Below are 20196 nucleotides of genomic sequence, written 5' to 3' on the forward strand. Positions count from 1 at the left end.
AGGAAGTCAAGGTTTGGAGGTCCGTACGCACATTCAAAGAACCGAACTGAGACTGGACACAGGAGAGGTCTTCAAGTTTCACCATGTTTATCAAAAAGCGGTCATCAAAAATTTCACATTCGAATTACAATGGTCAGAAAATAGCCTGTAAGATAGATTCCATAACTTCAAACAAATTACCAAACTAATCTCAATGATTTGTACACATCATCCCGCGGGGAAAAAAAGAAAGAAAAAAAAAAAGGTATAACTGTGCACATCTGATATTATCAGTCTGGCTACAAAACCCTAAATATAATGAAAATTAAAAAAAAAAAAAAAACATATCTAAAGCATTCCAGACACATATTAAACTCCAAACATCATTATTTAGAATTTATTTATTAACTTTATTCAGAACATTGCAAAAGACTATATATACATTTATCAGTAGAAATCTTATCTCCACTGGCTTGGTTGCTTCTCTTCTTAAATAGAAAAAACAGCAGGCCCTCAAAAATCTTAAAAGTAAACAACATAAATTTAAAAGTTATATAAAACCTCTTCAGCAGAGGCAGCTTCAGTTCAGTCCCTCTGGATGTTTTAGTTTAGGCATTTCTTTTATGCAGTGGCCAGAGATTGAAGCAGGAAGCCTTGCAAAATATCTAAAACAAACGACTGATTCATTCACTCAATCAAGTGATGTTTCATGGAGGACATGCAACCCCTAAAAACAGTCTTCTCACATTTACCCACCGGCCTTTTGTCCCCAAATCCCAGTTTCATGTCGCACCTCCTGTGTTTTATTACCTACATATATTTTAAGACAGACTGTGAAACATCTGTATTTGGCACCTTCCGTCACTTCTGGTTTCAAAGGTGTGCTGCTCCTCTGAGGTTCACAGGTTAAATTAACCTTTAAAGTTTCTTCCTACGTGTAACAGGTTTGGTGAAAACTGCCTCCATTATGCGTTTACGTCGGAGGTTCATGGTGGAGGTCGCCGGGGCTTCTCCTTTAGCTCGTTTCTGTACTCGCGGGACTGGATCAGCTGGGCTGGGCAGAGGTGAGATCAGGTCCACTTCAGCTAACGGGAGTGGCTCTACAATTGTTCTGGATCTAAAAGAAGAGAGGAATAGAGAATCTTTACTTCTTTGGCCCAATCATGGTGAACAGAGTTGAAATATACATTTTCAGTTACGCACTTCACTGTTCGTTTGCTCGGTTTCCTGGTTTTGGAATCACCTGCTGCTTTATCCACTTCAACTTGATCTTCCTCTGAAGCAGTTTCTTCCTGGGGAAAAAAAAAAGGAAAACAATAGAAATTTAAAAAAATCCTCAAAGTTCAGCGTCCAACAATGAACAGACTGGATCAAAACAACCGACTACTGGGAAAAAAACCTTGAGTGGCAGCCAGTAAATTAAAGAACTTACATGAGGAATAACGGAGGCGTCAAGGGCGACTCTTCTTCTGCTGCGAGTGACAGGAGCAGCGGACTCCCCCAGCTCAGAAGACACCATTTTTTTAGCTGAGACACACACACACGTTAGAATCTGGCTGTGACACATAACTTGAAAAGGACTGAAAGGACATGTTGTTCACCTCTACTCCTACGTGAAGGGGAGTAGATGAAGGAATGCTCGCCTGGACTTGTGTCATCATCCTCAGGATCTGGGCCTTCTTTCACAGGAAGTACAGAGGAGATCTGTTCTGAGGGCTTTGTACTCCCTTTGGTTTTTATCAGTCCTGTTGCAATTGATCAACGGGAATAAGATCATTTATATTATTAGCCTTTAGTGACCAAACAAAATGTAAAACACAGATCTGAAAGCAGACAAAATACATTATTTTCATTAAATGTATGCATTTTTAGTGTGCAAATGATCTCCAACATACCTTCTTCATCCTGAAGCCGTTTGATCAGGGCGTCAGCGACGGGGGTTTCAGAGTCCACCTCCAACGGGGTTGTCAGTATGGGAAGCGCTTCCTCAGGGTGATCCCAGAGTTTGCCTCTTCTCGGCTGGAGGGAGCTTCGGTTTGATTTAGGCTCCTGCACAATTTCATCTTCTTTACCGGCTTCATTAACAGTCTCTCTTTTCGCCTTCTTGGTGCTCTGAGGAAATGATACAGGAGGTGAATGATGGATTAAAAGAATGGAACGAGGGTCAATATTAGACAGTACAAAAGGTGTGAAAATGTTCATGTGAGGTGACGGCTTATGTATTTCATAAGACATACAAACATCTAAACCCAAATGAGGATTAACAGTTCAAAATTTCTGGGTTCTTACCTGAGAATAAACAGTTGCACTGTTCCTGCTGGACCGTCTAGTCGTCCTGCCCGGGCTGGATGCTGGCACTTTCCTCTCCTCTTCCTCCACCACGACCGGCTGAACCTCTGCCGCTCCAGCCTTTGATTTCTTGGAGGTGTGTTTAACAGGAGATGCGAACACCTCATCCTGCTCAGTCTCTTCTTTCACGATCTCCAATGGAATCGACACCAAATCTGTGCTGCCCAGTACCCTCCTGCTGGACCTCCTTGGAGTGCTACTCTGTGTGGTCCTGCGTTTGGACGGTGTGGGAGTTTTGGAGCTTGATCTTCGGGAAGCCCTTGAACCAGCAACATCATCCTCCCTGACTCCAAGCTCAGTGTCTGAGGACTCTTGATTTCCACTCTGGTTGGATCTTGTAGAACTGGTCCTCTGTGAAACCCGACGTCTGCCCGGAGAAGACAAGTTTGAGAAAGCGGCAGCATCCTGTTCTATGGCGTCCACCGGTTTTTCTTCTTCGGGAGGCTCCTGCTGAGCTCTGCGAGTGCTTCTCCGAGGTGTTGCAGCTGGTTCTTTGTTCTGCTTACTTTTTCTGGGTGTGCGTCGAGGTGAGGGAGGAACCACAGCGCTTTGAGACTCCGCTAATTTCTTATCCTCCTCCTCCTCTGGCTCTTCTTTTTTCTCGGTAAGGGGAGAGATAAAAATGACACTCTTTCCTCTTCTTGTTCTCCGTGTTGGAGTTGAAGGAATTGACTTTTTGTTGGGAGAAACTGGTGCCTCTTCCACAGGCTCCTCCACAACCTGCTCATCTGAGACAGCTTCTTCTTGTCTTCCCACAAATGTATTTTTTTCTGTATCAGTTTTAATGTCTTCGCTGTCCCCTTCTATCTCAAATGTTTCATGATCGTCCTTCTCCACAGCAGCAGATCCCTCCTCACTGATGGAAGGGATGTCTTTGTGGATATCAACAGGGCCGTTCTTTTGAGGCTCATTGTGAAGGGCTTCAGTTTCTGGTTTTTCATCATCAAGTCCTCTCTCCTCATCTCCAGCCACAGACTCAACCATGTCTTCTGGAAGCTCCTGTTGTGGACTCTCCTCGGACATCAGAAGACCTGCAGGTTCCTTGTCTTCTGTCACTTCTTCATCCAGCGTTGTTTTTATATCCTCTGGTTCGTGATTAGAATCAGTGCTTAGAATCTGCACACTCACTAAATCAGCAGGTGCGTCTTCTACATCAGCGACATCCGCTTCTTCCCTCTGTTCCAGCTCACACTCTTCTCCCAGTACTGGAGCATCCTGAGCTTCTGGGCTTAAAAGTATAACCTCCGATTTGGCTACTGGTTCATCACCGTCCTCCACTGCTGGAGACAAGGTGGGAGGCATGGACAGTACTAGACCATCATTCAGAGGTGGCATTTCTGCTTCTTTAAACTCATCTTCCACATCCAGCATCAGAGAGAGGCTACTCTGACTTTCGCATGTTGGACCGTCTTGAACAGCGACCTGGTGAAGCTGAGAGCAGCCTACCAGATTCTCATGGCCCTCCATGAGCTCCATGGGTACCAGGAGAGTGGCAGAAGGTTTGAGTTCCATGTATGATGCTCCTTGCTCATCTAAAGTCTCCACCCCTCCTTCTGCTCCAAGTGTCACCATGACAACATTACCCTCCATTTCTTCTTCTACCATCTAAGTAAGGAAAAAACAAACACAAAACAACATTGAGCTGGAGTTTCCTTCTAGAATGTCAAAACAGTCAAAGTACTATCTAAATATATAATAAATATTTACTTTTTATTACCGTAAATTCCGGACTATAAGCCGCTACTTTTTTTCTACTTTAAACACTGCGGCTTATTCTACTGTGCGGCTTATTTATGTTTTTTCGTGGCGCACTATCACAACTATTGTGAATCAGTCTTTTTTCATCACCCTCATCAACATGGAAAATACTAGAAGAAAAGCATATGATGCGACTTTTAAGTTAAAAGCGATCACTCTGGCGGTTGAAGAAGGAAATCGAGCTGCCGCGCGTAATCTTGGCATAAATTACGGTAATCAATGGCGAGAAGGTGGAGACGCCAGCATGAAGAACTGATCCAAAGCAAAAAGTCGACAAAAGCTTTTAGACGTAAACATAGCAGGTGGCCCGAGCGTGAAAACTTTCTGGAAGACTGGGTGAAATTAAAAGAAAAGTTAAAAACCCTGACGTAATGAAAATTGGATTTAAGGTCTCTGTATAAACATACAAGTGAAAAGAGTGGATGTTGTTTCTTACCCGTCTGTCACTCGTTGTCAGTGACTCGTCTCTTACGGTAATAAAAACATATACCGGTACTGAATGTTTTCGATCTAATTTTTCATATTACTACATGGGATACCCGTGGCTTAAAAACCGGTGCGGCTTGTATAAGTACAAAATTGATTTTCTTTCTAAAATTAGATTATGCGGCTTTTAATCAGGTGCGCTCTGTAGTCCAGAATTTACGGTATATGAAATTTGCATTTTTCTCTTATCGTTTTTGGACTCACCTTAATTTCTGTGCTGGGGGTCATCAAAGATAACTCTGCTGCCTGCTGTTCCGTAATACTCGGCAGGAAGTGTGAGAGTCCTGGTTGCTCAAAGACTGAAGAGGGCTGAAGGGGTGGAAGCCTCCCGTTACCCTGGACCTCTTCAATGATCTCCACCTCACTACCAGAATCCTCCTCGTCCTCAGCTTCCTCCTCCTCCTCATCATCTTCCTCCTCCTCAGAACTGGAAGTTGAAAGCTCATCGCTATCGTTTAAACTGACAACAGCTGCAACAACAGATAAAAGAACAAAAATATGTGTGAATATGTGAGTGTAACACTGTCATAAAAGCCTGAGAAACACTGTTATTGTGCATGATGTGGTCTCTCACAGTGGGAATCTGTGCCGGTTGGATCAGAGGACGTGACAGAAGCAGCAGAGTTTTGGCCGGTGAAGACTGGGGCAGCTGCAGCAGCCACTGGCTCCTCCTCTTCACTCTCGTCCTGTGTGGAACTGTGAGAAACCATCATTTTGGTGAATCACAATTGCAACTTTTGAACATAATTTTCCACTGACCAACAAACACCTCCAGACCTGTTGAAGGATGCCAGGGTTTGTGATGCACTGTGGATTCCTGAGCGGGTCAGCGGAGGTGACAGGTTGCTGTCAAACAGATGTCTCTGCACAAAGTCTGTCAGATCTGCAGATCAACGTAGAAGAAAGTGCTGCTGTGAGTACAGCGGGCGGATGCAACTGTTCAAACTACAGTGGCACTCACTAATAAGAGAGAGGCCATTTCACTACACTGTTGCATCATCACGGTAATGACTTTAAATATTAAAATATCTTTATCTTTAAATATCTCACTGAAAGACGGACCCGTTTGCTCAAGCTCGTCTTCTTCGGTGGGTTCAGTGGCTTCATTGGAATTCAGATGTTGTAGGACCCCGGTGGCTTCAGCAGTTTCTGACAGGATGTCGTGTTCAGCAGCCATCACTTGTTCCTCCTCTAATCTGAAGTCTGTGTTCACAGTTACCTGGTCACAAACTGTTTCCATACAAAGTTGTATCATGTTTCTGAGCCTCATGGAAGATCTAATCTGCATTGTGATTCTTTGCAGAAGTGGTGGGAAACAAATTGCCTCTAAAAGCTGAACAATAAATAAATAATTTTGGAAATAAGTTACCTTGAATATTCTTGGAAGTGTTGACTTGGTCAGCAAGTGTAGCATCTTGTTTTGTACTTAAATCGGGATCCTGTTCATCCATCATTTCAGAGGGAAATGATGTGGTTTCCTGCTCAAGACCAGTTTCTAACACCTCAGATGTTTCCTCTTCCTTTGCCTCCTCCTCCTCTTCTTTCTCTACATCTTCTGATGTTATGAGAGGAATTTCATCAGATGTTGGCGAAGACTTCTCTGGTTCCTCCTTCTCTGCTTGGACAGTAATGTTTATTGTAACGACCTCCTCGTCTTTCACTGCAGTCACACCATCTTCCTCTCCTTCCTGCTCTTCTGTGAGAGGTGCATCAAAGTACTCCAGAGTGGTGTCTGTTGACCGGACAGTCATCTGGCTGGTTTCGAGGCTTAGGTTAAGCTTCGGTTGTGCTGCATCCAACTGTGTTTCTGCTGCGCTGACTTTGTGGACGGTAAGTGACTCTTCCTCAAAGCACTGAAGCTGTGGGGAGGGAACACCGCCCTCTGGAGGCATGAACACGCTGGGCATTTCCACTTCCTTGTCTCCATCATCTTTGTTTCCTTCCTGGTGCTCAGCAGCCTGTAAAGACCAGGTCGTGTGTGTTGGCTTGGAGGGTGTGGAAACTCTGGCCAGCAAGCTAATTTCGTTGTCACCTGCCATCTTTCAGGAAAGTTTCAGAGTAGGTTGAAAGAAAGACACAAAACATTTTATTGGGACATCTAACCACATTTACAGTAAATATCCTCCATAATGATGCAAAGTTATTGACTGTTATCAAAGTCTGACAATGTTTTTTTATTCTCACCATCTAAACAACATCTGCAGCTTATTCTTATTCTTACCCCGTTAGTCCATCTGATGCTTTTCTCCAATTCAGGAGATTCTTCTTCAATGAAAGTGATCCGGCTCTCTTTGCTGCGCAGTGGAGGAGTGATGGAGCGTCCTGGAGAAGCAGATGGAGTGGCCACGGGTGTGGGCCTCAGGCTGCTGCGCAGGATGGACTGTGGTGTGAATGCTGTAAACACGGGGCCAGAAGCTGCCAAGGCCCGGGCCCGCTGAAAGCAGAAGAACAAAGAGTTAATGATAATTACACACCAGAGGAATTTCATTAGAAGTAGACCAAAATATACATACAGACCAATAAACAGCTGTAAAGTGCCAATGAATTTAAAAGAAATTCCAAATATTCACTTACTTTGACCACCTGTGGGGTTTGTAGCAAGCTAAGTTCAGGGGCTTTGCTGACACTCTTGGGAGACATCCAGGAGCTGGGTAATCTGGGAGGACTGAGCATAGAACGAGTGGTCTGACAGGAGGGTTGAACCACCAGATCCATCAGCCTGACCCACGTTTTGATTGAGGAATGAGAGCAAAAGATGATTTCAATATGCCAGCTGCATTTAATGGCAGAATTAGTATGTTCAGACCAGAGACAAAAGTAATCCAACATCCAGTCTGTACACATGATTACAGGAAGGTAAGCCCAATATAAGATTGTTTGAATTAAATTTAAATAGGTACACATTTTATAACTGCTCAGCCTTTTTCTATAGTATCCTTCACTGTGATCCCTAATGAAACTACCTTGACTTTCTTTTTGAGGTCATGGTAATGGGGGTGCCCAGGAAAGGGACAGGAAGAGCCAATGAGGGTTTGGGGCTCTGAACTTCAGCTGCTTGAGGGCTGGAAGCAACAAATTTAAACAAGTTAGAAATTAATCAATTCTAATAAAAGCAAGCAAGTGCTATTATCTTCTAACCTCTTTGCTGGAGAAGATTGTGGCGTAGCTCCCTTGCCTAACCAGACTTCCTCAATCTTGAGCAAAACATTGTTGATGAAACCAGCTCTTGACATCACCTTCTCACTAGTAGAGCGTTTGGTGATGGTAGACAGTGGCTGTGGTCTGGAAACTGGAGCGTAACATGGAAATATTATGATTCATTATATAATATTCTAAAACATTAAGACAATTCTATTAGTAATTCTGTGTGCCAACATGTTACTGACGAGGTAACTTACCTTCTCTGTGGACAGCATATGGATGCTGGTAAGGTTTAGCTCTTTCAACTGCCAATTTTCTCTGAACTCTGGGCAAAACTTTGCCGTATTGGTCCAATATTGAATTTCTTGTGCTGGATCGTTCTTTCAGCTTTGGGTCCCTTTCATTCTAAAATTATTTAAAGAGAAATCGGGGTGAAAAGAGTTATGGTTTAATTGCTTATGCCATGTTGTGGAAATATGTCTCCAAGTATTGGAGAACATGAAAAAAAACAAAAAAAACAAACATCCTGTGCATCAAAATTCAAGCTTCAGCAGCTACAATACTTGGTCCAAACGTACCACCAGGTTCATTTTAAGGGTATGGTTGAGCTGCAGGGCTGGGATGTAGTTAGCCTGCTGAAGGTAATGAATCATGAGTAGTTCTCTGTTCTGAAGACCACCTGTGCCCTGGAGAAACTTCTCCAAGCATTCCTAAAAAACAGAGAGGAAACACTGCTTTAAGAAATGAAATCCAAAATCTTAACATAATAGTGGTTTTACAATGTAGCCATAATCGTTCATTGACGTGTGTGTCCTACCTGTTCACCGAGTCCTAGGGGCAGTTTGAGCAGCTCCTTGATGAGGCCGAGCTCTTGACAGCTCTCATACAAAAAACCCAGCAGCTCACTCATGTTGAGGTGATTAGAGTGCTTCCGGAGTAAAGACCATGCTTCTATGAGACACCTGAAAGTACAGCATGCCCAGTAAGTTCATTACCCTAACCATTACTTCAAAAGAACATATTTAGGTATGTATTTCAGCTACAGCTCATTAACACTGCTAAACCGCATATGACCATCTGACATGTAGATATAAATGTAATGTCTTTGAAGGAAAAACTATAAAATCATCTCCAGTCATCACCTGTTTTGTAGCAGTACAGACAACGAGAGCTTGGCCTGAGATGTGGAGGAAATGGGGGGCTTCGTAATGTGAAAGTAGCGAAGGGCCAACGAGTGCTGGCCTTGGCACATCAGCGCCTGCAGCACTCGTTCATGCTGCCACTCAAACTGACACTGAGAGGCAGCCGGGTGTAGGAGCAGCTCGAATGAACTCTGGTCGAAACAAAAACAACTATTTATTTAAAACAGATCACAATTGTTTAATAAAAGAAGATCAGATGGTGCCTGGAGCAACAGCTTTGTATCTAAAAGATGCATGTACCTGATGGTCATTGTGGTCCAGCAGCCAGAGACCCTGTATCAGTTTCACCAGTCCAATAGGGATGGCAAAAGCTGTGGGAAAAGACTCCACTGATGCTCCTTCCTTATTGGGAAAGGAATACATAACATCTAGCAACAGGTAAATCACCTGAGACAACAGGTCAAGGCAACAACTCTGATAAAGGCTGCAGGTTTCATTCAGTCTGCAAAGTTCAACTGGCTAATGGTAAATCCATATCATTGCTGATGTGAATAAAACAAAATCTTCTGAATACCAAAAGATGCTGAATCGGCTCTGTTCTAATAGAATATGATTTGATATTTTCATAGTTTTATCAAAAGATACAATTGCATGTTTGGCAGTGTCCTCAATGTTATCCAGTAGATAAATATCCAGCAGTGCCTGTCAATGAAAAGGTTAAAGTTACGGTAAGTCTTGCAAGCAATATTAGATACAAATTAAAGAGCCAAAAAGACAGAATGATGTAAACACTGTTAATGCTTACATGCAGTGTGGGTGGAGGGTACAGCCCTGTCCCTCCATCATCCCTTTTCCACAAGCTGGACAAGCGTTCACCACACTGAGCGACCAGACCGTCTATCATCAGACAGTCTGCACACAACTTTCCCCTGAGAACACAATAGCAGAGTGATGCCCCTCTTTTACCAATCACCATCCAGAACCGGGCTCTAACACATAATAATTATTGATGACAATAGAATTTATTGTTACTAAAGACTATGAAGAAATGAAGACTACTGACTTGGCCAGTCTGGTAAGCTCCTCTCTGCGTATAGTATAATAGTTGCTGATGACCGAGTGTGTGTAGAATGGTCTGGAGATCTGGAGAGTGTCATAGTCTAGAGGGAGACAAAATAAAGGAATACCTCGATATTCTTCACTAATTAATAATGTTAAACAATGACACAGGTTGTAATCAGATTTGAAACTCTACCTGATCCTTCAGGAAGTAGACCGGTGCGGCAGAACCACAGCACTACCTGAGCATACTTGGAAATCAAACTGGACACCATGTTCTTATTTATCAGACCCACCAGGCCTACAAAAAAAAAGGGTCTTTAGTAACTAGAGTACATTTTCAGATAACAGCTATTTGAATTTCAACTCTAGTACAAAAACAAATATTTGATCATCAATAACATCAAAACAGAAGGTGGACTGAAGATGAAATGTATGTAATAAAAACAACAACAATAAAAACAACTCCTGCAATGCTAATAATAATAATTTGTCATCAGTTTCAGCAGGCATCAACGGGACTATATCGTGATGATAGCTGGGTAGACGAGGCACCTTTCTGTGTGAGCTCGTGGGCTTCATTGAGCAGACAGTGGAAGATGGTGCTGAGATTAGACAGCAGCCTCTGGCTGTGCTGAAGCAGCTGCATCGTCTGTGGGTCGGTGAAGTTTGATAAGCTGTCAAACAGAGGTGCACCTGAAAAAAAGCACAGACATCAAGTCAATCCCACTGTACTACATTAATATTTGCATTTATATAGTATGGCCATAGGAACGTCCCTATATTCTTACTTTGTAAATATAATCTACACTATGCAAATCACATATTTTGAGAAGAAATAAATATAAATTAAAACATACATATGCCATCCAATTCCTCTTTTGTCTGGATGACTTTATTCCAGGCCCAGTCCAGTATGTAACGCAGGTTCAGAGCAGAGCCTGGTTGCTCTGTAAAGAATAAAAATGATTGAAGATTAGAGTTAACAACACAGCTGCAACAGAGTCTTAGGAAAATATTGTATATACATATGCACAAGTGTGTAGTCTCTTCATCACATGTTCACCCCCATGAGTGAATCAGGCGAAACATATTCTGAATCAATTGATAGTTATTTAGAACCTATCACCTTCTGCTGTCCACTGCTTGATGCAGCCTGTGATCAGTCCCAGAGAGCTGGTCTCCACTGCTGTGGACAGGATGGCATCCAGCTGCTCCTCCTGACAGGTGAATGTACTCATTAGAGTCAAACCTTTACAACCGATTAGTGATTTGATTGTGTGTGTTCTGTGCTAACACACAGTGACTTTGGTTGTTTCAGAGGGAGCAAACATGCATTTTGTATGGGTGCACCTGAGAAAGGCTGGAGGCCTGAGTGTCAGCGAGCCGCGATGAGAGCAAGCCGGACATGAGGCAACGGGAGTAGCTGCTGGAAATAATGTCACTAGAACAGGGAGCAGCTTTCTTCAAAAAGCTCAGGGTCTGGTGTTAAAACAACAATGAAGTTTTGGTGAGGAGGAAAACAAACCTGTTTCAATCCAGTGATGAATTTCAGATAAATGTTACCACAAAAGCATGGCTAAAAAAACATAATATTTAACAGTGATGGAACATCAAAGGAAACTTGCCTCTTTCTGATACCCAGAGCAGGTCAAGTGCACCATTCCAGAATTAAGCAAACAGGTAGCATCTGTTATGTCAAGAACATAAAAGTCAAAAATTGCTCTTGGATAAACACAGAAATCACTAGAATGTAACACTAGTCATTAACTATTCATAAAAATCAATCTGATTGTTCAATTTAACCAAATTCAAATGTCATCTCAGGTGCACCTACCGAAGTTATACGTGGTAGGGTTAAAGTACTGCTCTGGAGGGGGGCAGGTGAATGGCAGTCCCCTGCTGAGGCTGCGGTCATGCACCACCACATCCAGGAGGACATGAGAGGACACCATCTGCACCACAGAATCCAGAGACCAAACTGCCAGGTATGGACAGTTTTGCAGAGACTCGCCCGTTCTGACAACAATGCACAAGAGCAGCGAAAGGCAACGTTAGAATAAATCTGTGATTAATTCCATTAACTGTCAGAACAAAATGGGACAGTATTATCCTTCCACAACACCAGAAGACAAACATTTAACCTCCTGTGATATATGAACTACATCTCAGAAAAACGTGTCATTTCTTTCTTGTACAGGACTGTTTATTTACAGCTTTCAAGAGACCGTCATATGTTTTACCTTAAAGAATCTGGCATTTGTGCATGGTACCACCGGTTGATGTCAAAGACTCCGATATAAGTAGACAGAGTTCCTTGACCGTAGGCCTTCACCTGCCAGCTGAAAACAGACACGCTGGTGTCTGGAGATGCAACTAAATTTAAGAGGAAAGTAAAAGAAGGTAAGGAATAAAACAAAAAGCGAAAGAACAAGGTTCTTTACATACCATCATCCCCAGGTGGAGTCAGGTGATCAGCCTTACCTTCATTCATGCTGTCGTCTCTGTCAGGATGAGGTCTGAACTTCTCAATTGTCTGGCAGCTGAGCAGACGGGTGTTGGTTGCCTGAGCCCTGAGAGGGAAAACTGAACTGCTCAACTCCTGACTGTAACGTTCCTCGCAGTATTCCAGGCCCTGAGTGGCAGGAAAGACACACAGAGGTTATAGCTCAACAACAGCAGAACCCCCACTGCAAGAACTGTATGCACTCCAAACCTCATAGAGGATCTTTCCTGATGCAGAACACTTCCTTTCACTAAAGGCCAGTTGAAGCAGGTGCAGGCTGACCATATCTCCTTCCCTGCATGTAAACGAGTGTTTGGTGAATTAAGAAAAATCACTGATCTGGGGGGAGTAAATGGTTTGTTTAGGCTAGGCTTACAGTTCTTGAGCAGACTGGATCGCCCAGAGGTAGCAACAGTTCCTGGGATCGTTTTCTGGCTCCTGGAAGGTGAAGGCATACACGGGTACTCTGCCACCTTCCAACTGAGAGTGATACCTAAGGTGGATAAACACATAAATGGCTACTATGAGGAACACTTCAAATTGAAACATCCACATTCGTAGCGGAAATTATATATTAAAGCTATTGATAATTTTTCTAAACTGCCATCTGAAAGACCAGCCTTACTCCTTCTTTAGAGTCTTCAGGTTCCACAGCTGCAGGTACCCATCAGAAAATCCCACAGCCAGCTGATTAGTTCTGGGGATGTACTGCACTGCTGTGACTCCAACTCCACCTGCACTGGGACCATTCAGCTGAAGGCAAAGATGTCTGCCCTGTCTGGTGCTGACCTCTCTGAGTCTGGGGATCTCTCCAGGAGATTTGGTGACTACCTGCAGGTCTGGAAAGAAAAGGAAGCATAAAAACAGAGATATTCCATGTGTAATTATTATCAAATGTATTCTAATGGTACATGTCCTTGGATTTTTCTTTACAATCTGATGACAAAGCACAAACAAGTCCGAGACCACCTGGCAGCCCAGCAGATGATTCTTTAGATTTTTAACTGATGATACATTTATATTGTCAGCAGTAAAGTCAGGAAATACTGGATATTTCTAAAAGCCACTGTTAAAATAGGTGAAATAATTTTAGATTAAAAGAAACTGACACAAGTCCTGGAACTAGAGCTTAACTGGGAGAATATCATTCCTGTGTTATATCCCCCCCCCCCCCCCCCCCACACACACACAGGTTCATTGTGATCAGCTTGGCAACATGCAAATAAGTCCTGCATAGCCACACATGCCCAAAAGCTTCATGAAGAGTCTCATATCAGTGTATCCATTCTGTTCATGCTAAATTGTTGCATGAATAATTTCCAGGAGAGAGAGCTGAATTTATCTAAAATCTGTGATATGTAACAATGTGGTAAAAGACTGTAAGAACATAAACCTGGATAATTAAACAAATCTCACCAAACAACAATACAATATTAATAGTTAAACTTAAACTCTCATCAACAACAAGCACCACAATTAGACAATACTCCTTAAGCTCTTACCTGAGGCCTCTAGTTCACTCTGGCTACAGGACAAGTCGTCCAGACAGAGATCCACAAGCAAAACATGGCCAAGATCTGTTACCACTGCAGCGATGCCAAAAAACCACCGCAGACTCTGATGAAGGTGCTGTGTTGACGTGCTCGCTCCACCATAACTCACTAATGGCTCAATTGCTGTAATCTAGAGGAAAAAAAGAGAAGGCTGCTCGTCTGTTCTGGTTCAACTATGCATCATTGCCTTAAATTGAAGCTGTAAAATAAATGGACAAATGAGAAAACAAAATGTCTTCTCACCCTGCCTGGTATAACCACAGCTTTGACCACCCGTGACAGCCCCAGGTCATAAAGACACAGGACACTGCCCTCCACTTCCTCCAAACCGACCAGCAGCCCCGACCGTTTGAGCCAGCTGAAATCCCTGACGGCCAGGACAGATGGTGGGTTTTCGCCTCCACCACTGAAGCAGTATGCAGACAGACGCTCTCCTGTCAACGCATGGACCACCTCCAGATGGGGACCACAGGCCAGCCAGGCGAGGCCACTGCGTCCTTAAAACCAAAAGAGAAAGGATAAGAGATGGCAGCCCCCTGTGTCTGTAACCAAATATAGGAAAATGCAGATTTCTAAAAAAGATCTTGATCATAAAACAAAACAATAAGCTTACCAACAGTAAACCTCCCGTGCAGCACAGAGTCAAGGGTGATCTCATCCTCCCCAAGAGCATCAATAGTCACTCGTGGGAAAGGCAGCAGGCTGCTTGTGACTTGAGCAGTCAGGTCACGCATGGTTCACTCTATACAGGCAGGGTGTCAGAAAACAGCAATTAAAGATTTTACAACATTTTTTGCTTTTAATGCCTCAAATATAACAAATAAAATTCGTTCTGCATCTCCACTACCATTTCAACAAGATAAATAATACTATACATGTAAAAGTCTGAACTTTCAAAACAAGTTTGACCCTTTGCTGTATATCTGTCTAGCATGAGCTGCTCTATTGGTTTTTACAGCACAATAGGCTCTTTCTTTTAAAACACACAGCAAACTGCTGACAGCTGCTCAACACACACAGCACAGCGTTGCACATCTGTCGGCAGATGTTTGAACAAGAACGGTGGTACAATCAGTGGTCAAATTTTCTTTCAAGTGGACTTTTCAAGTCCTCTGACGAAATGCATTTAAATTGGTCGGGTTAATTTGACTGATTCCGGATTAGTTTGTTGCCAGCACTGACCTCTGTCTGCAAACGCTGGCTGGCTGTCACACTTGTTACTAGTGCTCCAGTAAGATAACGTTATCTCCTGCGGTCGTCGTGGTTTTGGCCCAGCTCAACCTAAGAGCAAAAGCGACCGTCAGTTGCAGCGTGCAGGATCGTTCACAACACTGCCCTCTGTGACAGAACTGTAAAACACGGGGGATTCTTGCGAACTCCCGCGCAACGAGCCCGGCCGGTACCCGGGAGCCACAGGCATCCACCACATGCATATACATATTGTAGGAATAAATATGTGTATAAAATATAAAGAAACGCTGTCAAGTGAACAAACCCAATGAATGCACCTACGCTTACATTTTAAAACCAGAACTCTCACGTGAATATCTGCTAACTTTATGCGTAAACGCCCATAAATCTGGGCGACTCTCAAGCTGTTAAGACAAATCAGACAAAAACCAACAATGGAAAGAAGGTTTACATCTCTAGAGGTCTTAATGTTAAGCAGGATTCCATGACAGAATCGGCCGTTTGCGCTTGATTTGTCTTTCACGATGTAAACAAAGAAACATTCGACATTTGTATAATGCATGGTGACTTGATCTTAAGTCCAATACATAATAACGTGCTAATAACTATTAAAATGTTGAATTTAAGAGTACATTTGCAGGTTTTTCTAGTTTTCTGCAAGGTCAAGCGAGGAAAACTATTTTGCAGTCTGCCGTCAAAGTTATGCTAGCTTTGGGTGCTAGTTAAGCTGCTAAAATAATGAGTAGTCATAATGGCAACATTTATATTGTTTATCACACCACAGAAGCAGATACTACTAATAAATATGATCTCCCAAATGAGAAATAATTAGTTAAAATAAAGTTAGGGTAGCTACCTAGATCCACATGTGGCACCATTAAATCGTTTCCTTGCACAATAATATATTGATGTGGTCCATATAAAGTATTGTGATAATACCTACGTATAAAATTTATGCAAATGCTGTATTTTACTATCACATAAGTATAAAGTTATAGCAAGGAATGATTGAGTTAAACGTAGAAATCTAGCTAGGTCCCCTTAGCTTTAGCTGCAACATTGCAGCGCAATGCCGCTCATGTTGATTTAGCAATAAGAAACTAGCTTTAAAAGGGATCACGACTGGTAAAAACATGGGGAATGTGATCCTCTGTAGTTAATTATCACGCTCTCTCTACACTATTTTAGTAGCGTTAGAGAACATTGGCTAATTTCGTGAGCTAATCCTGTTAGCGTTCTTCCAATTGAACTGGAAAACGTGATGCAACGTGCCGCTAGAATAGATGCTACCAACGTTAACGTTACACTACCTGTCTGGTCTTGGCGGTTTTATCGGAGCCACTAATAATCTGATATCCTTGACGACTGCCACGACTCCTTTTCTCCTTTGTCATAATCCTCTTCTTTTTAAAGTAAAAGTCATCGGTAGACCCACTGCGCGCTTTAAATGACTGACAGGCACAAGACGCTGCCTTACTTCGGGGCTACAGTACCTTAAAGCGCCATTAGAAGGTGTTCCGTTTCCGTCTTCTTCTCTGGACTTTGTTTTGGCAGTTGACACACAGATAGCTCAATGCTGCCCCCCTCCGCCAGAGTGTTATATCTGCTTTGGGGCATAAACGTTTTTTTCCTGTCTTTTAAATACATTAATCTATACTTTTATTCTATTTATTTCCATCAGACGCGTGACCGGAGTCTGTAATAATTGCCACCCTGATCATTAATTTTTTTTGCACATGTATCATAATTATTTCAAGATTCAAGAGTACTTTATTGATCCCTTTAGGGGGTGTCCACCAGGGAAATTAGCATCTCCAAAGATCTACAGCATCTACAAAATTTCCCACCACCATTTCACCCCATCAAACCTATTAAAGATAATAAAAATATAATAAAATAAGAAATAAAATAGAATAAATTAAAGATAGAATATGAATATAAATATAAAACTATAAAAATGTTCCAGTTCTCCTGTTGGCCCTCCTCCCCCCTGTGAGGAGTTGAACAGCCTGATGGCTCGGGGGATGAATGAGTTCCCCAGTCTGTTGGTCCTGTACTTGGGGAGGCGCAGCCTCTGGCTGATCAGGCTTCTCTGGCTGATCAGGCTTCTCTGGCTGATCAGGCTTCTCTGGCTGATCAGGCTTCTCTGGCTGTGGATGACAGTGTGCAGAGGGTGGCGGACATTGTCCATGATGCTCCGCAGCTTGTCAATAGTTCTTCTCTCTGCCACTGTCGCCAGAGGTTTCAGTTTCATCCCAACCACCGAGCTGGCCCGCCTGATTCAGATTCAGATTCAGATCCTTTATTGTCCCACACGGGGAAATTTACAGTGCAACAACAGCAACAAGAGCACTCAGGGAAAAATAAGATAGAATCAAATAGAAATCAAATGGAATATACAAAGAGGATGTATATTTACAATAATCCAGATAAATGGATACTCGGCCTCTGTGTACCTGTACATAGTACAGAGGGTGAATACAATATACATATCAGAATATATAATATTCAGATTGTGTTAGCGGTTGTTCTGTTTATTGTGCAGTCTGACAGCAGCTGGCAGGAAAGATCTGCGATACCTCTCCTTCACACAGCGAGGGTGGAGCAGCCGCTCACTGAAGGAGCTGCCCAGTGCTGTCAGGGTGTCCTGTAGGGGGTGGGACACTCCCCCCCCAGCACACCACAGCGTAGGACAGGACGCTGGCGACCACAGACTGATAGAACATCCAGAGGAGTTTCCTGCAGATGTTGAAAGATCTGAGTCTCCTCAGGAAGTACATCCTGCTCTGGGTCTTCTTGTACAGCTGCCTCGTGTTGCTTGTCCAGTCCAGCCTGTTGTCCAGCCACAGCCCAAGATATTTGTAGGTCTGCACGCCCTCCACCTCCTCCGTTCCTATCTGAACTGGTCTAGGTCTCGGTCGGTCCCTCCCAAAGTCAATGACCAGTTCTTTGGTTTTGGAGGTGTTGAGCTGCAGGCCGTTGTTGTGGCACCAGGCAACAAAGTCCCTCACCAGGCACCGGTACTCCTCCTCTTCGTCGTCTCTGATACAGCCAACGATGGCTGTGTCATCAGCGAACTTCTGAATGTGACACATTTCAGAGTTGTAACAGAAGTCCGAGGTGTACAGAGTGAAGAGGATGGGGGACAGCACAGTCCCCTGTGGAGCACCGATGCTGCTGACCACAGTGTCAGACGTGGTGACCTCTGTCTGCAAACGCTGGCTGGCTGTCACACTTGTTACTGGTGCTCCAGTAAGATAACGTTATCTCCTGCGGTCGTCGTGGTTTTGGCCCAGCTCAACCTAAGAGCAAAAGCGACCGTCAGTTGCAGCGTGCAGGATCGTTCACAACACTGCCCTCTGTGACAGAACTGTAAAACACGGGGGATTCTTGGGAACTCCCGCGCAACGAGCCCGGCCGGTACCCGGGAGCCACAGGCATCCACACATGCATATACATATTGTAGGAATAAATATGTGTATAAAATATAAAGAAACGCTGTCAAGTGAACAAACCCAATGAATGCACCTACGCTTACATTTTAAAAACAGAACTCTCACGTGAATATCTGCTAACTTTATGCGTAAACGCCCATAAATCTGGGCGACTCTCAAGCTGTTAAGACAAATCAGACAAAAACCAACAATGGAAAGAAGGTTTACATCTCTAGAGGTCTTAATGTTAAGCAGGATTCCATGACAGAATCGGCCGTTTGCGCTTGATTTGTCTTTCACGATGTAAACAAAGAAACATTCGACATTTGTATAATGCATGGTGACTTGATCTTAAGTCCAATACATAATAACGTGCTAATAACTATTAAAATGTTGAATTTAAGAGTACAATTGCAGGTTTTTCCAGTTTTCTGCAAGGTCAAGCGAGGAAAACTATTTTGCAGTCTGCCGTCAAAGTTATGCTAGCTTTGGGTGCTAGTTAAGCTGCTAAAATAATGAGTAGTCATAATGGCAACATTTATATTGTTTGTCACACCACAGAAGCAGATACTACTAATAAATATGATCTCCCAAATGAGAAATAATTAGTTAAAATAAAGTTAGGGTAGCTACCTAGATCCACATGTGGCACCATTAAATCGTTTCCTTGCACAATAATATATTGATGTGGTCCATATAAAGTATTGTGATAATACCTACGTATAAAATTTAGGCAAATGCTGTATTTTACTATCACATAAGTATAAAGTTATAGCAAGGAATGATTGAGTTAAACGTAGAAATCTAGCTAGGTCCCCTTAGCTTTAGCTGCAACATTGCAGCGCAATGCCGCTCATGTTGATTTAGCAATAAGAAACTAGCTTTAAAAGGGATCACGACTGGTAAAAACATGGGGAATATGAGCCTCTGTAGTTAATTATCACGCTCTCTCTACACTATTTTAGTAGCGTTAGAGAACATTGGCTAATTTCGTGAGCTAATCCTGTTAGCGTTCTTCCAATTGAACTGGAAAACGTGATGCAACGTGCCGCTAGAATAGATGCTACCAACGTTAACGTTACACTACCTGTCTGGTCTTGGCGGTTTTATCGGAGCCACTAATAATCTGATATCCTTGACGACTGCCACGACTCCTTTTCTCCTTTGTCATAATCCTCTTCTTTTTAAAGTAAAAGTCATCGGTAGACCCACTGCGCGCTTTAAATGACTGACAGGCACAAGACGCTGCCTTACTTCGGGGCTACAGTACCTTAAAGCGCCATTAGAAGGTGTTCCGTTTCCGTCTTCTTCTCTGGACTTTGTTTTGGCAGTTGACACACAGATAGCTCAATGCTGCCCCCCTCCGCCAGAGTGTTATATCTGCTTTGGGCATAAACGTTTTTTCCTTAATACATTAATCTATACTTTTATTCTATTTATTTCCATCAGACGCGTGACCGGAGTCTGTAATAATTGCCACCCTGATCATTAATTTTTTTTGCACATGTATCATAATTATTTGATGGTTTGCACAATTTGTACAATGCATATTTATTTATAGCTTACTTTAATTAAACTTAGTTCAAATTCATATGGTC

At 42.9% G+C, this 20196-nt stretch overlaps 1 protein-coding gene across 7 annotated transcripts; it reads right to left on the minus strand.

Moving 5' to 3' along the window:
* Window positions 1–362: 362 nt before the first annotated feature.
* On the minus strand, window positions 363–19896 carry ahctf1 (AT hook containing transcription factor 1). Of its 7 annotated transcripts, none has more exons than XM_057018192.1 (40): window positions 19686–19896; window positions 18368–18466; window positions 14587–14715; window positions 14217–14470; window positions 13923–14103; window positions 13046–13259; window positions 12797–12913; window positions 12631–12715; window positions 12399–12549; window positions 12158–12290; window positions 11752–11933; window positions 11543–11604; window positions 11268–11396; window positions 11044–11134; window positions 10775–10864; window positions 10470–10610; window positions 10111–10215; window positions 9919–10015; window positions 9661–9784; window positions 9501–9557; window positions 9156–9302; window positions 8856–9046; window positions 8531–8675; window positions 8292–8423; window positions 7971–8118; window positions 7711–7861; window positions 7536–7634; window positions 7147–7291; window positions 6794–7006; window positions 5942–6611; window positions 5623–5802; window positions 5350–5455; window positions 5147–5268; window positions 4777–5042; window positions 2269–3933; window positions 1875–2091; window positions 1581–1724; window positions 1412–1506; window positions 1183–1271; window positions 363–1096 (listed from the first exon to the last, which is right to left on the minus strand). In XM_057018192.1, the coding sequence occupies exons 3-40, from the start codon at window positions 14705–14707 to the stop codon at window positions 898–900; spliced, it is 7458 nt and encodes a 2485-aa protein (XP_056874172.1). In that variant the 5' UTR covers window positions 14708–14715; window positions 18368–18466; window positions 19686–19896; the 3' UTR covers window positions 363–897. The 7 variants fall into 7 exon arrangements, with proteins under 7 accessions (XP_056874172.1, XP_056874182.1, XP_056874222.1 ...); XM_057018202.1 differs by lacking the exons at window positions 18368–18466; window positions 19686–19896 and adding exons at window positions 15156–15254; window positions 16658–16678; XM_057018242.1 differs by lacking the exons at window positions 18368–18466; window positions 19686–19896 and adding exons at window positions 15156–15254; window positions 16475–16664 and having other exon boundaries at window positions 5635–5775.
* Window positions 19897–20196: the final 300 nt, after the last annotated feature.

The sequence above is a fragment of the Takifugu flavidus genome, chromosome 2 (assembly GCF_003711565.1).
Source record: "Takifugu flavidus isolate HTHZ2018 chromosome 2, ASM371156v2, whole genome shotgun sequence".
Taxonomy (NCBI): domain Eukaryota; kingdom Metazoa; phylum Chordata; class Actinopteri; order Tetraodontiformes; family Tetraodontidae; genus Takifugu; species Takifugu flavidus.